This window comes from Thalassophryne amazonica, chromosome 8, assembly GCF_902500255.1.
Source record: "Thalassophryne amazonica chromosome 8, fThaAma1.1, whole genome shotgun sequence".
NCBI lineage: Eukaryota > Metazoa > Chordata > Actinopteri > Batrachoidiformes > Batrachoididae > Thalassophryne > Thalassophryne amazonica.
Genome location: NC_047110.1, coordinates 110,342,860 through 110,360,401, shown reverse-complemented (window position 1 = coordinate 110,360,401; position 17,542 = coordinate 110,342,860). Strand labels below are relative to the sequence as shown.

Genomic DNA, 17,542 nt, shown 5'->3' with positions numbered 1-17,542 from the left:
TGTGGCAGCTCAGCAAAGCAACACCATGGAGATCTTGGACTTAAGTCAAGTATGCTCCAAAACCAGAGTAGTGGGGTGGGTGAGTTATGTCTGAATCTGGACAGTGGTAAACAGCTCAGGATCATCAGCACTGCTCACTAGTAAGTACAGAAAACTAACTGTGCTCAGAAATTACCATGGGATCATCTGGATTAGAGAATGCAAATGTCCAGTAATTACCAATAAAGAAAAATGCTTAGTCAGTGAATGAACACATTTACAAGTCACCAAACCTCTTGCACTTCTTCTACATGAATCATATCATATCATATCATATATATATATATATATATATATATATATCAAAAACGGTTCAGAAAACCTGTCTGGAGCAGTCAGTTCTCAAGAACTGTGTGACTCCACGAGACTAGTGAGGGAAGCCACCAGTAACTCTGAAGGGGCGAGAGGTTTCTGTGGTGAGGGAAGCCACCAAGACAACCGTAATTTTGGAGTTACAGGATTTTGTCGTTACGGAAGCCACCAGTAACTCTGAAGGGGCTACAGGGTTCAGTGGTGAAGGAAGCCACCAAGACAACCACAACTCTGAAGGAGTTATAGGCTTGTGAGTGTAATTGGACTGTTCTGTTGCATCACCAGTTACAGGGTTTCAAGTCATCAAACAAAATGCAAGTCCTACACTGGCTCCAATGCTCATTAGTGCCACTTCTTATTTTCAGACACAGCAACATGAAGCAGTTAACAGTGTCTCCCCTTGGACGAAACCCCAGACCATCATAGGTTACTTCCCCAGCCAAGGCCGGTACACATTTGCAGCTGAGTGCTCTGCACAATTCCACAACCCCAACCACAGAAGCCTGAAACTTTCAGAGTTGTCTTGATGGATCCCCGCTTTAGACTCATTCTCATCTTCATTTGCCAAAAGAAAACTGGCTGTAAAACTGATTATTCACTGCAAGTCCAGCAAACTGGGACAATAACTGTCAATGGGGCAGCAACTGATGATTTTCATAATCCATTATCTCAATTGGTCTGCAAAAAAAAAAAAAAAACTTTAAAATGAATAGATGCTTTTTGCAGTTGTATGTGCCACATTTTCACATCCACCATTTTTAACACCACTATAAAGGGGAGGTGATGGTCAAGTGGTTAAGTGTTGGGCTTGAGACCAGAAAATCACCAAGGGCCCTTGAGTAAGGTCTTTAATCCCCTAGTTGCTCCCGGTGTGCAGTGAGTACAGTAGTGTTCAGAATGCAACTACGAGTAAAAAGATTAATCCAGGTTTTGAGTATATTTCTTATTGTTACATGGGAAACAAGGTACCAGTAGATTCAGTAGATTCTCACAAATCCAACAAGACCAAGCATTCATGATATGCACACTCTTAAGGCTATGAAATTGGGTTCTTAGTAAAAAAAAGTAGAAAAGGGGGTGTTCACAATAATAGTAGCATCTGCTGTTGACGCTACAAACTCCAAACTATTATGTTCAAACTGCTTTTTTTAGCAATCCTGTGAATCACTAAACTAGTATTTAGTTGTATAACCACAGTTTTTCATGGTTTCTTCACATCTGCGAGGCATTAATTTTGTTGGTTTGGAACCAAGATTTTGCTTGTTTACTAGTGTGCTTGGGGTCATTGTCTTGTTGAAACACCCATTTCAAGGGCATGTCCTCTTCAAGTATTTTGACATATCCAAACTGATCCATGATACCTGGTATGCGATATATAGGCCCAACACCATAGTAGGGGAAACATGCCCATATCATGATTCTTGCACCACCATGCTTCACTGTGAACTGTGGCTTGAATTCAGAGTTCGGGGGTCGTCTCACAAACTGTCTGCGGCCCTTGGACCCAAAAAGAACAATTTTACTCTCATCAGTCCACAAAATATTGTATAATGTGTTCTTTGGCAAATTGTAACCTCTTCTGCACGTCTTTTATTTAACAGAGGGACTTTGCGGGGGATTCTTGCAAATAAATTAGCTTTACACAGGCGTCTTCTGTCACAACACTTACAGGTAACTCCAGACTGTCTTTGATCATCCTGGAGCTGATCAATGGGTGAGCCTTTGCCATTCTGGTTATTCTTCTATCCATTTTGATGGTTGTTTTCTGTTTTCTTCCACACGTCTCTGGTTTTTTTGTCCATTTTAAAGCTTTGGAGATCATTGTAGTTGAACAGCCTATAATTTTTTTTCACCTACGTATTAAGTTGTCCCCTCTCCAATCAACTTTTTAATCAAACTACACTGTTCTTCTGAACAATGTCTTGAACGTCCCATTTTCTTCAGGCTTTCAAAGAGAAAAGCATGTTCAACAGGTGCTGGCTTCATCCTTAAATAGGGGACACCTGATTCACACCTGTTTGTTCCACAAAACTGACAAACTCACTGACTGAATGCCACACTACTATTATTGTGAACACCCCTTTTTCTACTTTTTTTTTTTTTTACTAATAGCCCAATTTCATAGCCTTAAGAGTGTGCATATCATGAATGCTTGGTCTTGTTGGATTTGTGAGAATCTACTGGTACCTTGTTTCCCATGTAACAATAAGAAATGTACTCAAAAGCTGACTACTGTACCTTGCATGGCAGCAGCCTCACATCAGGGTGAATGTGATGCATTGATGTGTAAAGCGCTTTGAGCGTCTGATGAAGATGGAAAAGCGCTATATAAATGCAGTCCATTTTAAAAAAATGTTTTCTTGTTGTTCAGTAACTGGAGTCTGACTAATCTGATGACACAAAATTGGACCATTTGTTATGTCTGAACATTTTAAATTCTGTATTTCAAGTCCAGCAGTGACTATTTGCCTGAATCCAAAGCCAACGTGCAGTTTACTCCATCAAACTACAATCAATAAGTAGTAGAGCCCGACCGGTATGGCTTTTTTTGGTGGACAGACACCAATATAAGGGAGAAATCAAACCCTTATGACAAAGAAATATAATTGAGTATTCATGTTTTAGTTTAATCAATAACTTTATTATAAATAACTAAATATAAACCAATCAACCAGTGAACGCCAAGGTGCCTGCACTTGGAGTGGCAATCACTGTCACATTGCTCAGTGTTTGGATAAAATAGACAAAGTCTGTTTTGCCACTGCCCAGCTGGTGGTATAGTGAGCACTTGTGTCTTTTGCTAACACCCACTGATTGACAATGAATGGCAGCTGGTTGCTTTGCCTCTGTCTCTTGTAGCTGATGTGACCAAAGGGCAATGGTGGTCCCAGCCATGCTTGACAACATTGTAAATAATGGCATCGGCACATGCTCTGCAGGACAACCTATGTCATGGCACCCTTTCCAAAAGCCAAAGTGTTCAGTAAATGTAAAGAAGATACCCAAGAACTGGTGAATGGCTCATATCAGATATTATCAAGCAACGAATGTATCAGTTGGGCTCTGATAAGGAGCGATAATTAGGTTGTCCATCTCCAGAAGTCACATTGCCCAAAATGACAACTATATACACAAAAAAATGATAGAAATAAAGCTAAAGCATGACATCACAGAGGCTGGACTCCCACTGCCAATTTTTGACCCCAATTGATGTCTGGAGTTTCTTTTACAAGGTAATCAACAGACTGCTCATAACAGTTAACTGTTATCCTGTCATCCAAGTGGGACAAACCAGTCGATTACAAGCAGCACAGTGTGCACACGCACTAATATTTGTGGTATAACACATTATAAATCTAAAATGTATCTGTCACATCTGAAAAACATGTTCTGAAGAGTGTGACATGTCTTGCACGAGATTATACTTCCAAAGATTTAAAGAGGTTGGTGTACAGTAGGTCTTTGAACTAACACATTGACCACTGTGCTCACTTCACAAATAATCTGCGATGTAATTCATCATCAAAATAAGTGAGCTGCCCAAGCCATATTCAAGTAGACATTATATCACATCATTTGTACAAGTAACAGACGCATGGTGTGTAGTCCAGTACTGTATACAACAAATACTCCATGCAGCCTGCAAGCAAACAGTGAGTTTTTCGTCACGGGGGGCCGTCCTAAACGCCCCAAACACTAGCTACTGCATGCCATCACTGCCCACTCAGGTCAGTGAACACAGAAGTAAACCTGCATTATAATTTTAATTTCAGTCTGTAACTTAAATTTTGCATGAGCAACTGTGCAGGTAAATCCACATTTAAGCAGAAATTATTTACTGCAAATAAATAATTTCATCTAAGCACAGATTACAAAGAGATTATTCACTTTTGTGAATCAAAGTGTCTTTTTCCTCTTCATTTTCAAAACCCTTCACTATGGGTCACAATCTGCAATGCCAGATTGCCACAGAGTACTCACAAAAGAACACACCGATTGGGTAATCTGATTATAATTTTTTTTTAAGCCATAACAGCAAAACTATCAGGTGCCAAAAGACCCCCTTTAGGATCAAAGTGAAGAGCAGAGAAAAGGCCACAAAATTAAGAAAAAAGTCCAGGTTTTATTTTGCGTCTTGGCTGCAAGTCCATGTTAACTGCCAGACAGAGACAGAGAGAGGTAAGTGTCAAAACGAACAGAATCAGTGCTAATCACACAGTAAGGTCAAACTGTATGTCCTCACCATGACTCTTTGGTTTGCCAGAGCAAAACCTGGTGTCAGAGTATAAATCATGGCTAAGCCAACGACTGTGCAAAAGGAGAGTTAAAAAAAGTTAAACACTAAAAGTGGCACCTAAAGAAGAACTGAAGAAGCTGACTGAACACAGGATGGTGGATTTACAAAGCGGGCGACGGTGCTCCGTCGAGGTGACCGCAGGCGAGTAATGAACACTAAAGTAGAACGAGTAAGCGAGCAGAGGACGAGTTAAACACAGAGTCAGCCATTTGTCTTCTTGGCAGCTTGTGTGTAGATGCAGTAATGGGAGGGGCAACATGCAAATAGATGAGGAAAACGGGGTGTGATTGGTCAGCCGGCTCTCATCGCAGCACGTGGCATTTCTACTGGCTGCGGTGGTCTGAAAACTTGCCTCGATGACGTCTAGAGTCTGTTTTGCTTTGTTTGAAAACAAGCAAAAAAATGAGGTGGCAAGAGAAGAGGGATGAGTGTTCTCTCATTTCCTCAGCTCCTCCCTTCTACTTCAACACAAAGTGCCCTTCGTCACGGCCGCCCCTGCCCACCAAGGTGGGGAGGGGTTTAGCCAAAGTTGTGGATGGCCAGCCTGAACATGTCATTGGTGCACACCCAAGCTTCATTAATGTTTTTCAGGATGAAACTCTGGTGGAAACCCATGATGGGGTCGTCATCTGCCTGCAAACCCAAAGAGGAGAGAGGTTCAGGACAAAGTCACTGGTGATTGCTGCCAAACAGTTTCACTCAAAACTACAGCAGGAGGAAATATTTGTGAGCTGAAGAGGTTCCTAGGCAATGACACACAAGCAACTTTAAAAACAGGAGAGAGGACAAAAACTCAAACATGCTTGTACAGTACTCAGAAAAGGATATGCTTTACTCCATTGGTATGTGTATCTCATTATGGATTTTTAGGTTTCATTTATTTGTTTGTTTAAAATTACAGCTCAACGATGTAGATTTTTGGGGGACATACAATGCAGAATTGGGCTACTGCTGGGAAAAGAAGAAGAGGAAAACATGTCCAAAGACAGCTGGAAAAGACGAAAACAAGAAGGGTGGAAGTGAGAGTGGGGACTTTGAATGTTGGTAGTATGACTGGTAAAGGGAGAGAGCTGGCTGATATGATGAAGAGGAGAAAGGTAGACATATTGTGCGTGCAAGAGACCAAGTGGGAGGGAAGTGAGAGCAGGAGCACGGCTGGTGGGTTCAAGTTGTTGTACCATGGTGAGGACAGGAAGAGAAATGGTGCTGGGGTCATTTTAAAGAGTATGTTAGGAGTGTGCTGGAGGTTAAGCGAGTGTCTGACAGAGTGAAGAGTGTGAAGTTGGAAATTGAAGGGGTAACGATGAATATCATTAGCGCATATGCCCCACAGGTAGGTTGCGAGATGAAGGCAAAAGAAGATTTCTGGAGTGAGTTAGATGAGATAGTGGTGAACTCAAGCACGAAAGAGTGGTGATAGAAGTGACTCCAATGGGCATATTGGTGAAGGGAACAGAGGTGATGAGGAAGTAATGGGTAGATATGGTATCAAGGATAGGAATGTGGACAAACAGATGGTAGTTGATTTTGCAAAAAGGATGGAAATGTCTGTGTTGAACACCTACTTTAAGAAAAGAGAGGAGCACAGGGTGACATAATGCCGCATCCACACCGGGCGCAATCAGATGCTACAAATTTGCGGGGGTCGCGTGGCGACGGACGCACTTCCTTTGCCCGGTGTGTTGCTCTACTTTTGCTGCGAAAATTCGCCCCGGTGCGTCATCAAATAGGAGGAGCTTCCATTCCGCTCGCTGGCTCCTGTTGTCAGTCAAGTTAACATGACGGACCTTGATCACACGGAGCGAGTTGTTGTGTAAAGCTGACAAACGTCATGAGACATTCCAAATTCAGGGAGTATCATTATTTGCTGCAGGAGCTGCGTCTGGATGACGGCCGCTTTCAGCGGTCCTTCCGCCTCTGCGGGACCCAGTGTGAGGACCTCCTGTCCCGTTCAGAGCTCAACAAAGGATCAGATGATAGAAGCTGAAGAGAAGAGTTGTGGTACTGTATGAAGTCTGGAGTGGCAGAGAAGTATGTGACAGTGGTGCAGGACATGTACAAGGACAGTGTGAAGCGGTGAGATGTGCAGTAGGAATGACAGACTCATTCAAGGTGGAGCTGGAATTACACCAAGGATCAGCTCCAAGTCCTTTCCTGTTCACAATGGTGATGGACAGGTTGACTGAGACCAGACAGGAGTCTCCATGGTCTATGATGTTTGCAGATGACACTGATCTGTAGTGACAGCAGGTTGAGTCTAGCCTGGAAAGGTGGAGATATGTTGTAGAGAGCAGGGGAATGAAAGTCAGTTGGAGCAAGACTAGAGTACATGTGTGTGAATGAGAGGGAGCCCAGTGGAATAGTGCGGTTACAAAGAGTAGAAGTGGTGAAAATAGACTAGTTTAAATACTTGGGGTCAACAGTCCAAAGTAATGGAGAATGTGGTAGAGAGGTGCAAAAAGTGCAGGCAGGGTGGAGTGAGTGGAGAAAGGTGGCAAGAGTGATTTGTGATCGAAGAATATCAGCAAGAGTGAAGGGAAAAGTCTACAAGACAATAGTGAGACCAGCTACGCTGTACGACAGAGAGGTGGCATTAACAAAAAGACAGGTGGCGAGATGGAAAGATTAATCTGCTGTGGCGCCCCCTAAATGGACCAGCCGAAAGAGATATGATGCAGATATCAGTTTAACAAAAAAAACCAAAAACATTTCAATACAACTATATACACAAAAAATGGAAATGGTTGCTGACATTCCATTATAACACCCTTATGACAAACAAATGCAAATGAGGCTTGATGTTTTACATCGTAAACAAACTTTATTATACTTTTTTGGTCCAAAAAAAAAAAAAAAGGAAAAAAGAAAAAGTTTTAATAGACAAAAAAGTAACACAGATACCGATATGTTCATATCAGCCGATATTATTGGCCAACCAGTCTATCGTCAGACTGTAATTTCTCTACATTCAAAATGTACAGTTTTACCAATCAGTCACAGAAGTCATGGAATGGGTGCAAGAAACTTACAAACACGGCACAGGTTTCGGCATGGGCCAGTTACCACATTTACAGGATACTGCAATTTGACAATGAACTGGTCACAGTTCTAAAACCATGACAAGTACCTCTTTGAAAGTATGAATCGTTCCAACCTGACATTTACTACATTCGCCTTACTGAGGTTTCAATTCTCGCGCAAAATCTCAGAGGTGGCTGCACTGCAAGATGTCAACAACATGGAGAACTGTGGAAGAACGCTCTGATAACACTGATAACAGCAATTTAACCACTGCACACAGACAATGGCATCAACATCGCAAGGTAAGGCAAGTCCCTTCAGCTGCTCCCTTGTTTGCACTCGGGGTCACCACAGCAAATCCAAGGTGGATCTGTATGTTGAACTGGCACAGGTTTTATGCCAGATGCCCTTCCTGACGCAACTCCACATTACATGGAGAAATGTGACAGGTGGGATTTGAACTCGGAGTCTTCTGAACTGAAACCAAGCGCATTAACCACTTGGCCACCACGCCTGCTGCATCAACATCGCAAGGTAAAACTCTATATTGTCCCCCAAGACTTTTGTGACTATATTATCTTGTTTTTGTTTTTTTTTACGTTATTGTGTTTGTTTTGTTTGGAATGGTGAGCCGCAATCGCTTCCCGTTCATGTCATTCTGATGGGAAGTTGCTCTGTTCACTCCCGGCTTATTGACCTTTACAACGTTTGTTCCAGAGTAATATATATGTCTGAAATTCAGTTTGCGTTTATGAAGTTCCACCCGGGTTGAAGTTAGCAGACATGGAATATTTGTTTTAGCAAGTGTTCAGGGGTCTCATGCATGTAGCCTCTTATATACGTTATGAAATGCATAAAAATTTTTATTTTGGTGGTAGAATGTTCGTTTGGAATTGTCGTCATGTGGTTTCTCCATGTTGTTTTGATTGCAGCTCCTATCTGGTGCGCAAGGGATTATGGGGCACGCCAATAGGGGGAATGGTTGGGTGAGTGTTGCGTAGCTAAAACCTGGACACTACAGGCGAGATTGCAATTGTGCGTTGCTTTAGCAATAATAACTTCACAATGAAAGCAGGACAGATTGATTATAAAGTTTGACAATACTGTTTTCTGTACATCACAGTGATCACAACAATGTGGCTGCTACAAGGTGAAACAAATCGCTTGTGCATGTCCATAATGATCGTGGTGCTTACTTTTAGTTGTCCTACAACCATGCTTAAGATGCAGCTATCTGGCGTGGGCTGATGGTCCTGCGCCGTTATGCTGTGCACTATACTGTTGAAGGGGAGACTCTGGCAGAAATAACAAGATAAACATTAATGCAGGAATCAGCGTAAAAAAAGACATACAAACTTTCATCTACTGTGAAACGATTACAGTGTGGTTCCCCCTGACTCATGATATATGGATTTTGAAACTACTTGCAAACATCTTGTACATCTTGCATACATCAGTTCCCGCCAAATAACCTTTAGCTAAAGCAGTTTCATTGCAAAGTTTTCTTATGTAGTGGCTTTGCCCATGTGAAAAATTTGTAGCAGTAAGAATACACTCACAGAGAGTTTTTCAACAATTGCTTTTTTCCCTTGGAACTGTTGTCCCTCCCATGTAAGGCATGACGAGTCAATCTGGGAAGGGCAAAGGAGCGAAAGAGAAACTGGGGTATTAATGATGTTACTGCACGGGAGTAAAATTCAAAGTAACCAGAACAAAGTCATTACTCAACTGAAACAGCCTTACTTATGAGACTAAATGAACATTGTGTGCATGACTCTGCTCGTTTAATATCCCTTTTAGATGCAAGGCGTACTCACATATATATTTCCCAGCGACTTTCGGTCACTGTCAAACACCTGGTAGTAGTGCTGCACAAAGCTGGATCCTATCTGCTCCCACAAAGGCTTTTCCATCATCCTAAAAATCAACTTGCGAAGACACTGAGAGACAAAGAGAAATGGTCAGAAAGCAGACAAGAGCCAGAAAAGCCACTAACAACAGTGAAAATACCCAAGAAAACCTAACAGGACCAATCTTGATTGCACACCAAATGCCACCTAAAGGTGTATAGCCTTTTTTTTTTTTTTTTTTTTTTTTTTTTTTTTTTTAAGATTCAAGTCAAAAAATTCTTTGGCACCATTATAATTTTATTTATTAGCCTTTAAATAGGGGGTTCATAATATGACATTGCCAATATGACCAAAATTCACATTGTCTATAATAAATAAACAAATGAATAGTTCCTGTGAAAGGAAATTTTCAAAAGAACAGAAGCCTTGAACTATGTTCAGCTGCAACCCATACAGTCTATAATAGCGACATCAGATCACATGGGGGTGTCCCCGACTTGCGCAAGGGATGCTGGGAAGCACACGGTAACAGCCAATCAGAGGAGAGATGCATAGTGAAGTCACCTGGTTTTTCGCTCAAACAAAATAATCAAAGATGGCGGAAAACACTAAAACAGCTTATTTCTGCCTATAATATGTTTCTCATATATGTTTTAAAAGCTAGTGAGAAATAAACATTTCTAAATCTAAAAATGCTGTTTTTATGACCAGATAACACCTCGGATGTGATTTTCTAGACATCTTATGAATGTAAGTGCACACCCCGTATACGTCCATCACGAGAGGTTAAAAATAACTTATTCTAACAGGTAATTTCAAAACATCATGCATGCGCACACACACGTCCCCTAGTAGTCGGCATTAAAAGTAAAAATAAAATATTCTTTATTGAATCTCCCCCCAGTAAATGCGTTTACTTCATCAAAATGAGTTGTAACTGTGCAACACGTTTCAAAAAATAAATCAACATTATAATGCTTGGATGTCAAAAGAAACTAAATATAGTCAGTTTTGTGAAATTTGAAAGGCCGTACAGCTTTAATTCACTAGTGGTGTAACAGATCAAAGTTGATCCATGGTCCCCCCACCCCACACCATGCATGTGAACCACAGATTAATTGCAAAATTTGTAGACATGAGATTTAATGACAGTGACTTATTTTTAACAAGTGATAGTATTAATTTCAATGCAGGTCCGGTAAGAACTAGTCTGAGTGGAGGTTAAAGCAGCTGTGCATGCATATCATACAGCTGTGAATGCAGCCCCTTTAAAAAATAGCCTTGTGCTCTACTTGCTGTATGCTTGGCACACTTCTGGATCAAAAAATAGAAACTCAAAAAAATAAACAGGAGTTAAGACCAGTGATGCCGGTAGCGACGCGTTACTCTAACCACTTTTTTAGTAACAAGTAATCTAACGCGTTAATCTTTCCAAATCAGTAATCAAATTAAAAGTTACTTCTCCCAGTCACTGTGCCTTACTATTATTTTTACATTGTGGGTCGATAGCAGCATTAAACTTGGTCCGTGGACAGGGGGTCGGGGTTCGACTGAACTACCCACTTTAAGTGAGCTGTGAGCTTTTCATCTGCGGTTTTCTGCAGCAGCTACGACTCGTTCTCACCTCTTAAAGCGTGGTGACAACAGCACACCTGCACTGAGCTTTACAAGGACATTTTTATGCTTTTTTTCCACCTTTATTTAGAATTCTGAGCTGAGCTGCTCTGTATCTGCTCGCTAAAAACAGCTGATCCTCCGCGACGCGTCAACAACTAACACCATTTCCCACTCAAATGCACCTAAACTCTCTTTCTGAGGAGCACATGATGTGAAAACGCAATAAAACTTTCTTACCTGTAAATCTGGCCATGTTTTCTGCATAAATAAATGTTATCCATTCTTTGTGCTCAAACGCCAAAGCAGGGGCGAATCCAGATGGAATGGGGGCATGAAGCAAGGATGTGCCCCCCCAACACCCCTAGATTAAAAGTCCAGTTTTGAAGCCTTTTTTTTTTTTTTTTACAACTACTACTACTTATAATAATTTCGACAAGTAAAATGTTTAGAGAGAATTTAAATATTAGAAAGAATTTAATAGTTACATTTATAAACAATGTAGGTTAGAAATCGCAAGTTTTACTGTTACAGTGCTGTCAAAAGTTAAAAATGAGGTCAAGAAAGAGGTCTTTATTTTACTTTTTCTAAAACAAGTATTTATTTTCATTGAAGTCAAGAAAGGGTGACTATAAAGTGAGTTTTGGCAAAACAAGTATCATTGTCATGTTGAGATGGCAGAGGGTTGTTGTCGGCAGCTGGGGAAAGTAACTAAAACGTAACTAGTAATCTAACTTAGTTACTTTTACAATTGAGTAATGAGTAAAGTAAGTTACTTTTTCAAGGAGTAATTGGATTATTTTTTCAAAGTAACTGTGGCAACACTGGTTAAGACAGAAGTGTCCGTTGTCTCTTCCCTGTGCAGTCGTAAACCCAATGAACAGTGTTGGAGTCAAAGCACTTACACAGCTGAGCTGGCTAAAAGTCCACAGCTCTTTAAAAAATAAATAAATAAGTATTCTCAACTTTTTTCAAGCATCTGTTCTAAAGGACCACTGACTTGAATAAATTCAGATTAGAGGGTAGGACAAATATTTATCCCGAAAGAGTTTTGAACCTTGTTTTTAATTCAGGCAAAAGTTGTGTGTTTTCTTTGCCCATGAAGTTCCTCATCAGGTTGGTCTTAGAAGCCAGGTATGGCACAAGGATTGGGGTAAACCACTGTGGTGGAGGGAAGCGTTTTTACACCAATCACTTAAATGTTACTGTAGAGTCCTGTGCATGGTCACAATGAATAAAAATAAAATAAAATAAAAGCTGCCTTGTGACTTGCTGATTTATTTTACAGTCACAGTCCTGAGCCTTAAAGCAAGGATGCCCTCAATGAACTGCATAACACCAACAGCCCTCTCCAAAACAAACATCCTGAAGCACTTATCTGAAGGTACACAGAGATAAAATGAACCCTGACTCAATACTACACCATTGCAGATAAACAGGTGTTGGCATTTGTGTGTTCGGGTTCACGCGTGGAATTGGCATTAGAAGTATTTGTTTGATGATGCTCCGGCAAATGGAGAAAAAGAAAATGAAACCTCTGCACAAGCACACTGATGACCGCTAGACTTTTTGGGAGAACAATTTATAGACTAATGAGTTACAAATGGAGCTGTTGAGAAGGAGGAGGTCTCATTTTATTTCCTATTCCAAACATAATTCAACATAAGGAACATGATACCTACAGCCAAGAATGGCCGGTGGTGGTAACATGCACATGTCAACTGCACACGAACATCTCAGAAAGACGGGTCAGGTTTCTGAGCATGCACTGGTGTCATACACTGCTGTATCCACCACATGAAGGAACCACCTTCAGCACTCCTGATTACCAAGCACCAGGTAGACAGTCAGAAAGTAGCTATCTACCATCACAGCCAGCTGAAATATGGGTGCCCCTTGAACTGACGAAGAGCCAGTTTGAATGTAAAAAAAAAAAATATATATCACCAGATATTTAAACTCAACAGTGACGTGGATTTTTGACCATACTGCCCACTACTGCTGAATACCACTCTCAGCGAAAGAAGTGTAGGCAAGCTATGGTGTCCAACAACGTATTAAGAGTCCTACAAGTTCTCAGAATGTCCACAAAAGAGACAAAGCTAAAGTTCTGAGGTGGAAGAGTCAGAGTTCTGAATCGAAATTGCTGTGACACAATCTCAAAAACACAGCTGTTAGTAGAAATTCCTCCAATGTGACTGAACTAAACCACAAAACTGCGCCAAAAATTCCACAACAACAATGGTGAAGATTTTCAACTTAAGGGGGGCAGTTATTTACCGTATTGGCCCGAATGAAAGACATGCCCAATTATAAGACTCCCCCCCCGCCCAAACACCACTATTTAATAGAGCCCGACGATATATCGGCCGGCCAGCCCTTTTCAAAGTACTCACTATCGGCCAAAATTTTCCTGATAGAACGCCATAAACAGAACAGTTACTGAAATAATGTTTGTGTCAGCAACGTAAAATGTCCTTGCACTGTTTGTCCAGTAGATGGATCTCTGACTCCATTCAACTGAGAGCTGCTTACACCCCCCTGCTTAAATGTGTTCATCACCGCCTCCCGTAGTTCGCTGTCACACTGCACTGATCGGCTGACCAAAAGCATGCAAGTAAGTTTATAAGGATGTTGTTTGTAATAACTTTGCGATTACATTCACCCCACATTTCTCCCGTTTCAGTTCAACTCAGTGTGATTAACTCAGTTTATATAGTAATGTGTCAAATGTGTTTCATTGTGTCAGTCACACTTTTTATTAAGCCCACATTGTGTAGACCTTATTTCTAGCATGAGAAACTTTCATTTACTGCTAAAAGGTTGAAACATTCAGATTCACTGGTCGTCCGGACGGGTTCTGGGAATTACTGCCGTTCGCCATTAACCCTCTGGGGCCAATGCCGTCGTATACGACGGCTGGGACCAAGCTTTACTAAATTGTAAATAATTTTTTAATGATGAGAAAGAAACTTACTTTTTTTTGCTGAAAAGTTAACGCCGCGGACTTTCGATCCATCGTCGGCCATCTTGGTACTCCTCATAGAAGATGTGTGATAACGTGCGCAATGTGAGTGTCCAATCGGAATTGGCTCTCCATCACATGCTTTTCCAAAATCCAATCGTAGGGCTGATTTACCTCACGTGATATAGCAAAGATCGTTTTCAGGAGTGATATCTTACTAGCTGGCCCGTTTGAATAGCCCCCTAACTGCTCCAATGCGCCTTGTGCCATTACTGCACAGCAAAAGTGAAAGTGAGCAGACAGAGCCAACATAGAGCCTCTGATGACAAGTAAGTATCAGGATTGCTCCACTAGTTTGCATGTGAATGTTTACTGGATAACCCTGGCAAGCTCTCTGGCTGAGGCGTAAAGCACTGTGTTTATCATATCATATGAGGACAAAGCTTCAGCTTTTAGCTCATACCTTTTTTGTTAAGGGTCCAAAAAATAATATTTTATTCATTAAAAAAAATAAATAATAAAATATCAGCTGATTTATTGGGTATCGGCAAATCAGCTGATTTATCGATTATCTGCATTTTTTTTTCATCCAAATATCGGCATCTGCGTCAAAAAATCCATATCGGTCGGGCTCTACTTTTTAAAGACTTGTTTTGGAAAAATACTTCCTTTAGACCAATTTTCTTTACATTATTATTTTTAAGAAAACACTTTTAGGTGAAAATGTGAATAAAAGCACACTGAAAAAGGAGAAGACAGGTGAAGTTGCATAAGACAGTAATAAAGTGCAATAAACAGTGCAAATTGGCCTACCTTGTCATGTCCTCTGTCATTAGCTCATCACTTGCTTAATGACGTAAGTTCGACGACATACTCCCAGGACTTTTCATACAGGCAAATGCCCAAAAAGTCCTCAGAGATTCCCATGAAGGGATGAGGGGAAGCGTCTGAGGACATTTTAAAACACTTGAAAAACTAACTGTTTTGTCAGAAACAACAGTCCCTGTTAACAGTCTACTGAAAAGCTGTCCGTCTGCAGAATGTGGTGAAAGTGCCACTCTGGTTTTTCCTGGACTGAGGCGCAAATAAAACACGGAACAGCGCAACGTGATTACTGATCAGATACAGTTTCTGTCTCCATACATGTCTCCTGATGCAGTTTGAACAGTGAAAATAACATGGTTCCATTCGTGGACTATAACTATTCGGGAGAATTTTGAGTGCGTGTCAAAATAGGCAGCACAGTGGACAACAATGGAAGTAACTGATGCGAGATCCGCAAAGCATTCTGGGGGAACTGCAAATAATTCTAAACAATGGTGATTTAAGGCACTATCTGCAGATGTTATATGCTGGTTCTTGTGATGATCTTGTTAAAGTTGTGTAGCTAAATATATGCCCCCCCGCTTCAGGAATCAATACACTAAAAACAAACTACAGCAATGTACAAAATCCCAAAATAAAGGGCTTAAAAAAGGCCATGTTTTTGAATTGTAGCACTTCCAACACTCTGGGTCAGTAATCTGTGTTCATCTGTATTAAATGATATCCAAAATGTTGTCCATCATACTTATATCTTGCTTCTTTGTGCAATTTATAAGCCCTTATGGCACACACCACAAGCCGAAGGCTTCCTGCATTAATCTACACTTTTCCAACCATGTCCATCTGATGCCTTCTGTTGTCCAAATTGCATCAAATATGATGCAATATGTTGTCCATCTTGGTTATTTTTTGATTTTAGAAGTTTTTAATGCTAAGTAACTACATGCTGTGATGTGCACAGGTGCTACAGTGAGTACCTTTTCGTTGTTAAACTTGCCCCCAGGGAAACACTGTATTAAGGGAATTCCCACATTTAAAAAACTGGTGCAATGTATGTTTTAGGTTTTTTTTTTCTTCAAGAGGTATTTATTGACATGTATGACTTATACTAGCGATCAAAATAAAGAATACTCCAGAAATACAGTAACTGCTCTATTAAAAACACAAACAAGTGCCATTCCACACTGTAAGTGTGAATTTGATTTAAGACCATAAGGAACTTGTTGTTGAGATCAGCTCACAACTGTTGGGCACCAGCTATTGTAGACATGGAAATGTCTGTCTTATGATACAATGACCCTGTATTTTTCATAAATATTATTGAAGGAGAGAGGAATGCCTTTTACTTGGGCCAATACGGTCTTTCACATGAATTAGGGAGCACTGCATATGTGTTTGAGTGAGAAAATAAAATCACCAACTACTTTGCACTAAGTTTACCTTTATTTCACAATGAGTTTAATTTGAATATCTGAAACAACCTGAAATGAAAAAGAAAACAATAGACAAAGTTTTTCTGAAGTTACTGTACCACACCTGGTGTGGAGTGAATATCTTCAATTCTGAACTTATCGACTGTAAATTTTGAAGCAGAATAACATGACAATGTTCAAATAAATCTCAGACCCCAAAGAGTCCCCATTAAATGTTTTAGTGCGTCAGCACCCCAGTGACCTGCAGCAGCATCTCATTGCAACATTTTCAGAAAGTTATTTATAAACAAGCACGGCACTTTTAAAATAGCATCTGGAGCTGACAGTGTAAAGACTCCAGAGCTGAAGGAGTTTCCATCCTCTGTAGTTCACACCATAGTTTTTGGTCACAACAGTTCAGTTTGCTTTCCTAAAATTAATGTCTCAAATGAGTTTCTGGAATCTTTTTGGAGATCAAACCAGTCACAATGATGGAATGAGTGGAACGTTGAATAAGAACCAGTCCTTCAGTTCGTGTGCGTGTGTGTATTCAGACGTCTTGATCCGCGTGAGCGACACTGACAGCAGTCACGTGGCTCAAACTCCTGCTACCAAAACAATCCATAAGGTTTGGAAACAAACTCCAAAGTTTGAACGCCATACCATAAAATACTGACACTGACACTGGAATAAATGGGCTAAAGGCTGTAAAGCACAATGTTGTTGTACAGGTAAGGGAGCTAACTAGTGAACGCTAACTAGCTGCTATCACTAACTCAGTGTACACAGCACTTTCCCGCCACCTAACGACAGGCCTCGGATAAAGTACACCTCCAAAGCTCACCAACTAGTTGCCTGACACAGGAGTTTTTGCTTCTCGCTAAAAATAACCCGCTCTCCGAAAATAAAAATAAAAAACTTCTGACCGCCCCGCACACAGGCGCACCCAGTGTTAGCACCACAGGAGCTAATGAGGCTAAGTTACAGGCTCACGCTTGTCTACATATCGTAAAATTACAGCCGATTAGTTTCATATAGGTTGTCAGTCATTACTCCAAAGCAAGCACCATAACTAAAAAGTACTTACTGAAAAAACAGGAACTTACCGTACCTCTAAAGAAGGCCGAGGCCGGCTGCAAGACACACAGCAGGAACACCTGACCGCGAACCCGATCCGCCCGCTGGAATTCTGGGAACTGTAGTTAAT

The 17,542-nt window shown here is 40.8% G+C and overlaps 1 protein-coding gene across 4 annotated transcripts; it reads right to left on the bottom strand.

Moving 5' to 3' along the window:
• Positions 1-4,454: 4,454 nt before the first annotated feature.
• Positions 4,455-17,542, bottom strand: nutf2 (nuclear transport factor 2). Of its 4 annotated transcripts, none has more exons than XM_034177259.1 (6): positions 17,442-17,537; positions 14,912-15,045; positions 9,487-9,609; positions 9,229-9,300; positions 8,866-8,964; positions 4,455-5,281 (listed from the first exon to the last, which is right to left on the bottom strand). In XM_034177259.1, exons 3-6 carry the CDS (start codon positions 9,583-9,585, stop codon positions 5,168-5,170), a joined length of 384 nt encoding a protein of 127 aa, XP_034033150.1. In that variant the 5' UTR covers positions 9,586-9,609; positions 14,912-15,045; positions 17,442-17,537; the 3' UTR covers positions 4,455-5,167. The 4 variants fall into 4 exon arrangements, with proteins under 4 accessions (XP_034033150.1, XP_034033149.1, XP_034033151.1 ...); XM_034177258.1 differs by having other exon boundaries at positions 17,447-17,534; XM_034177260.1 differs by lacking the exon at positions 14,912-15,045 and having other exon boundaries at positions 17,447-17,542.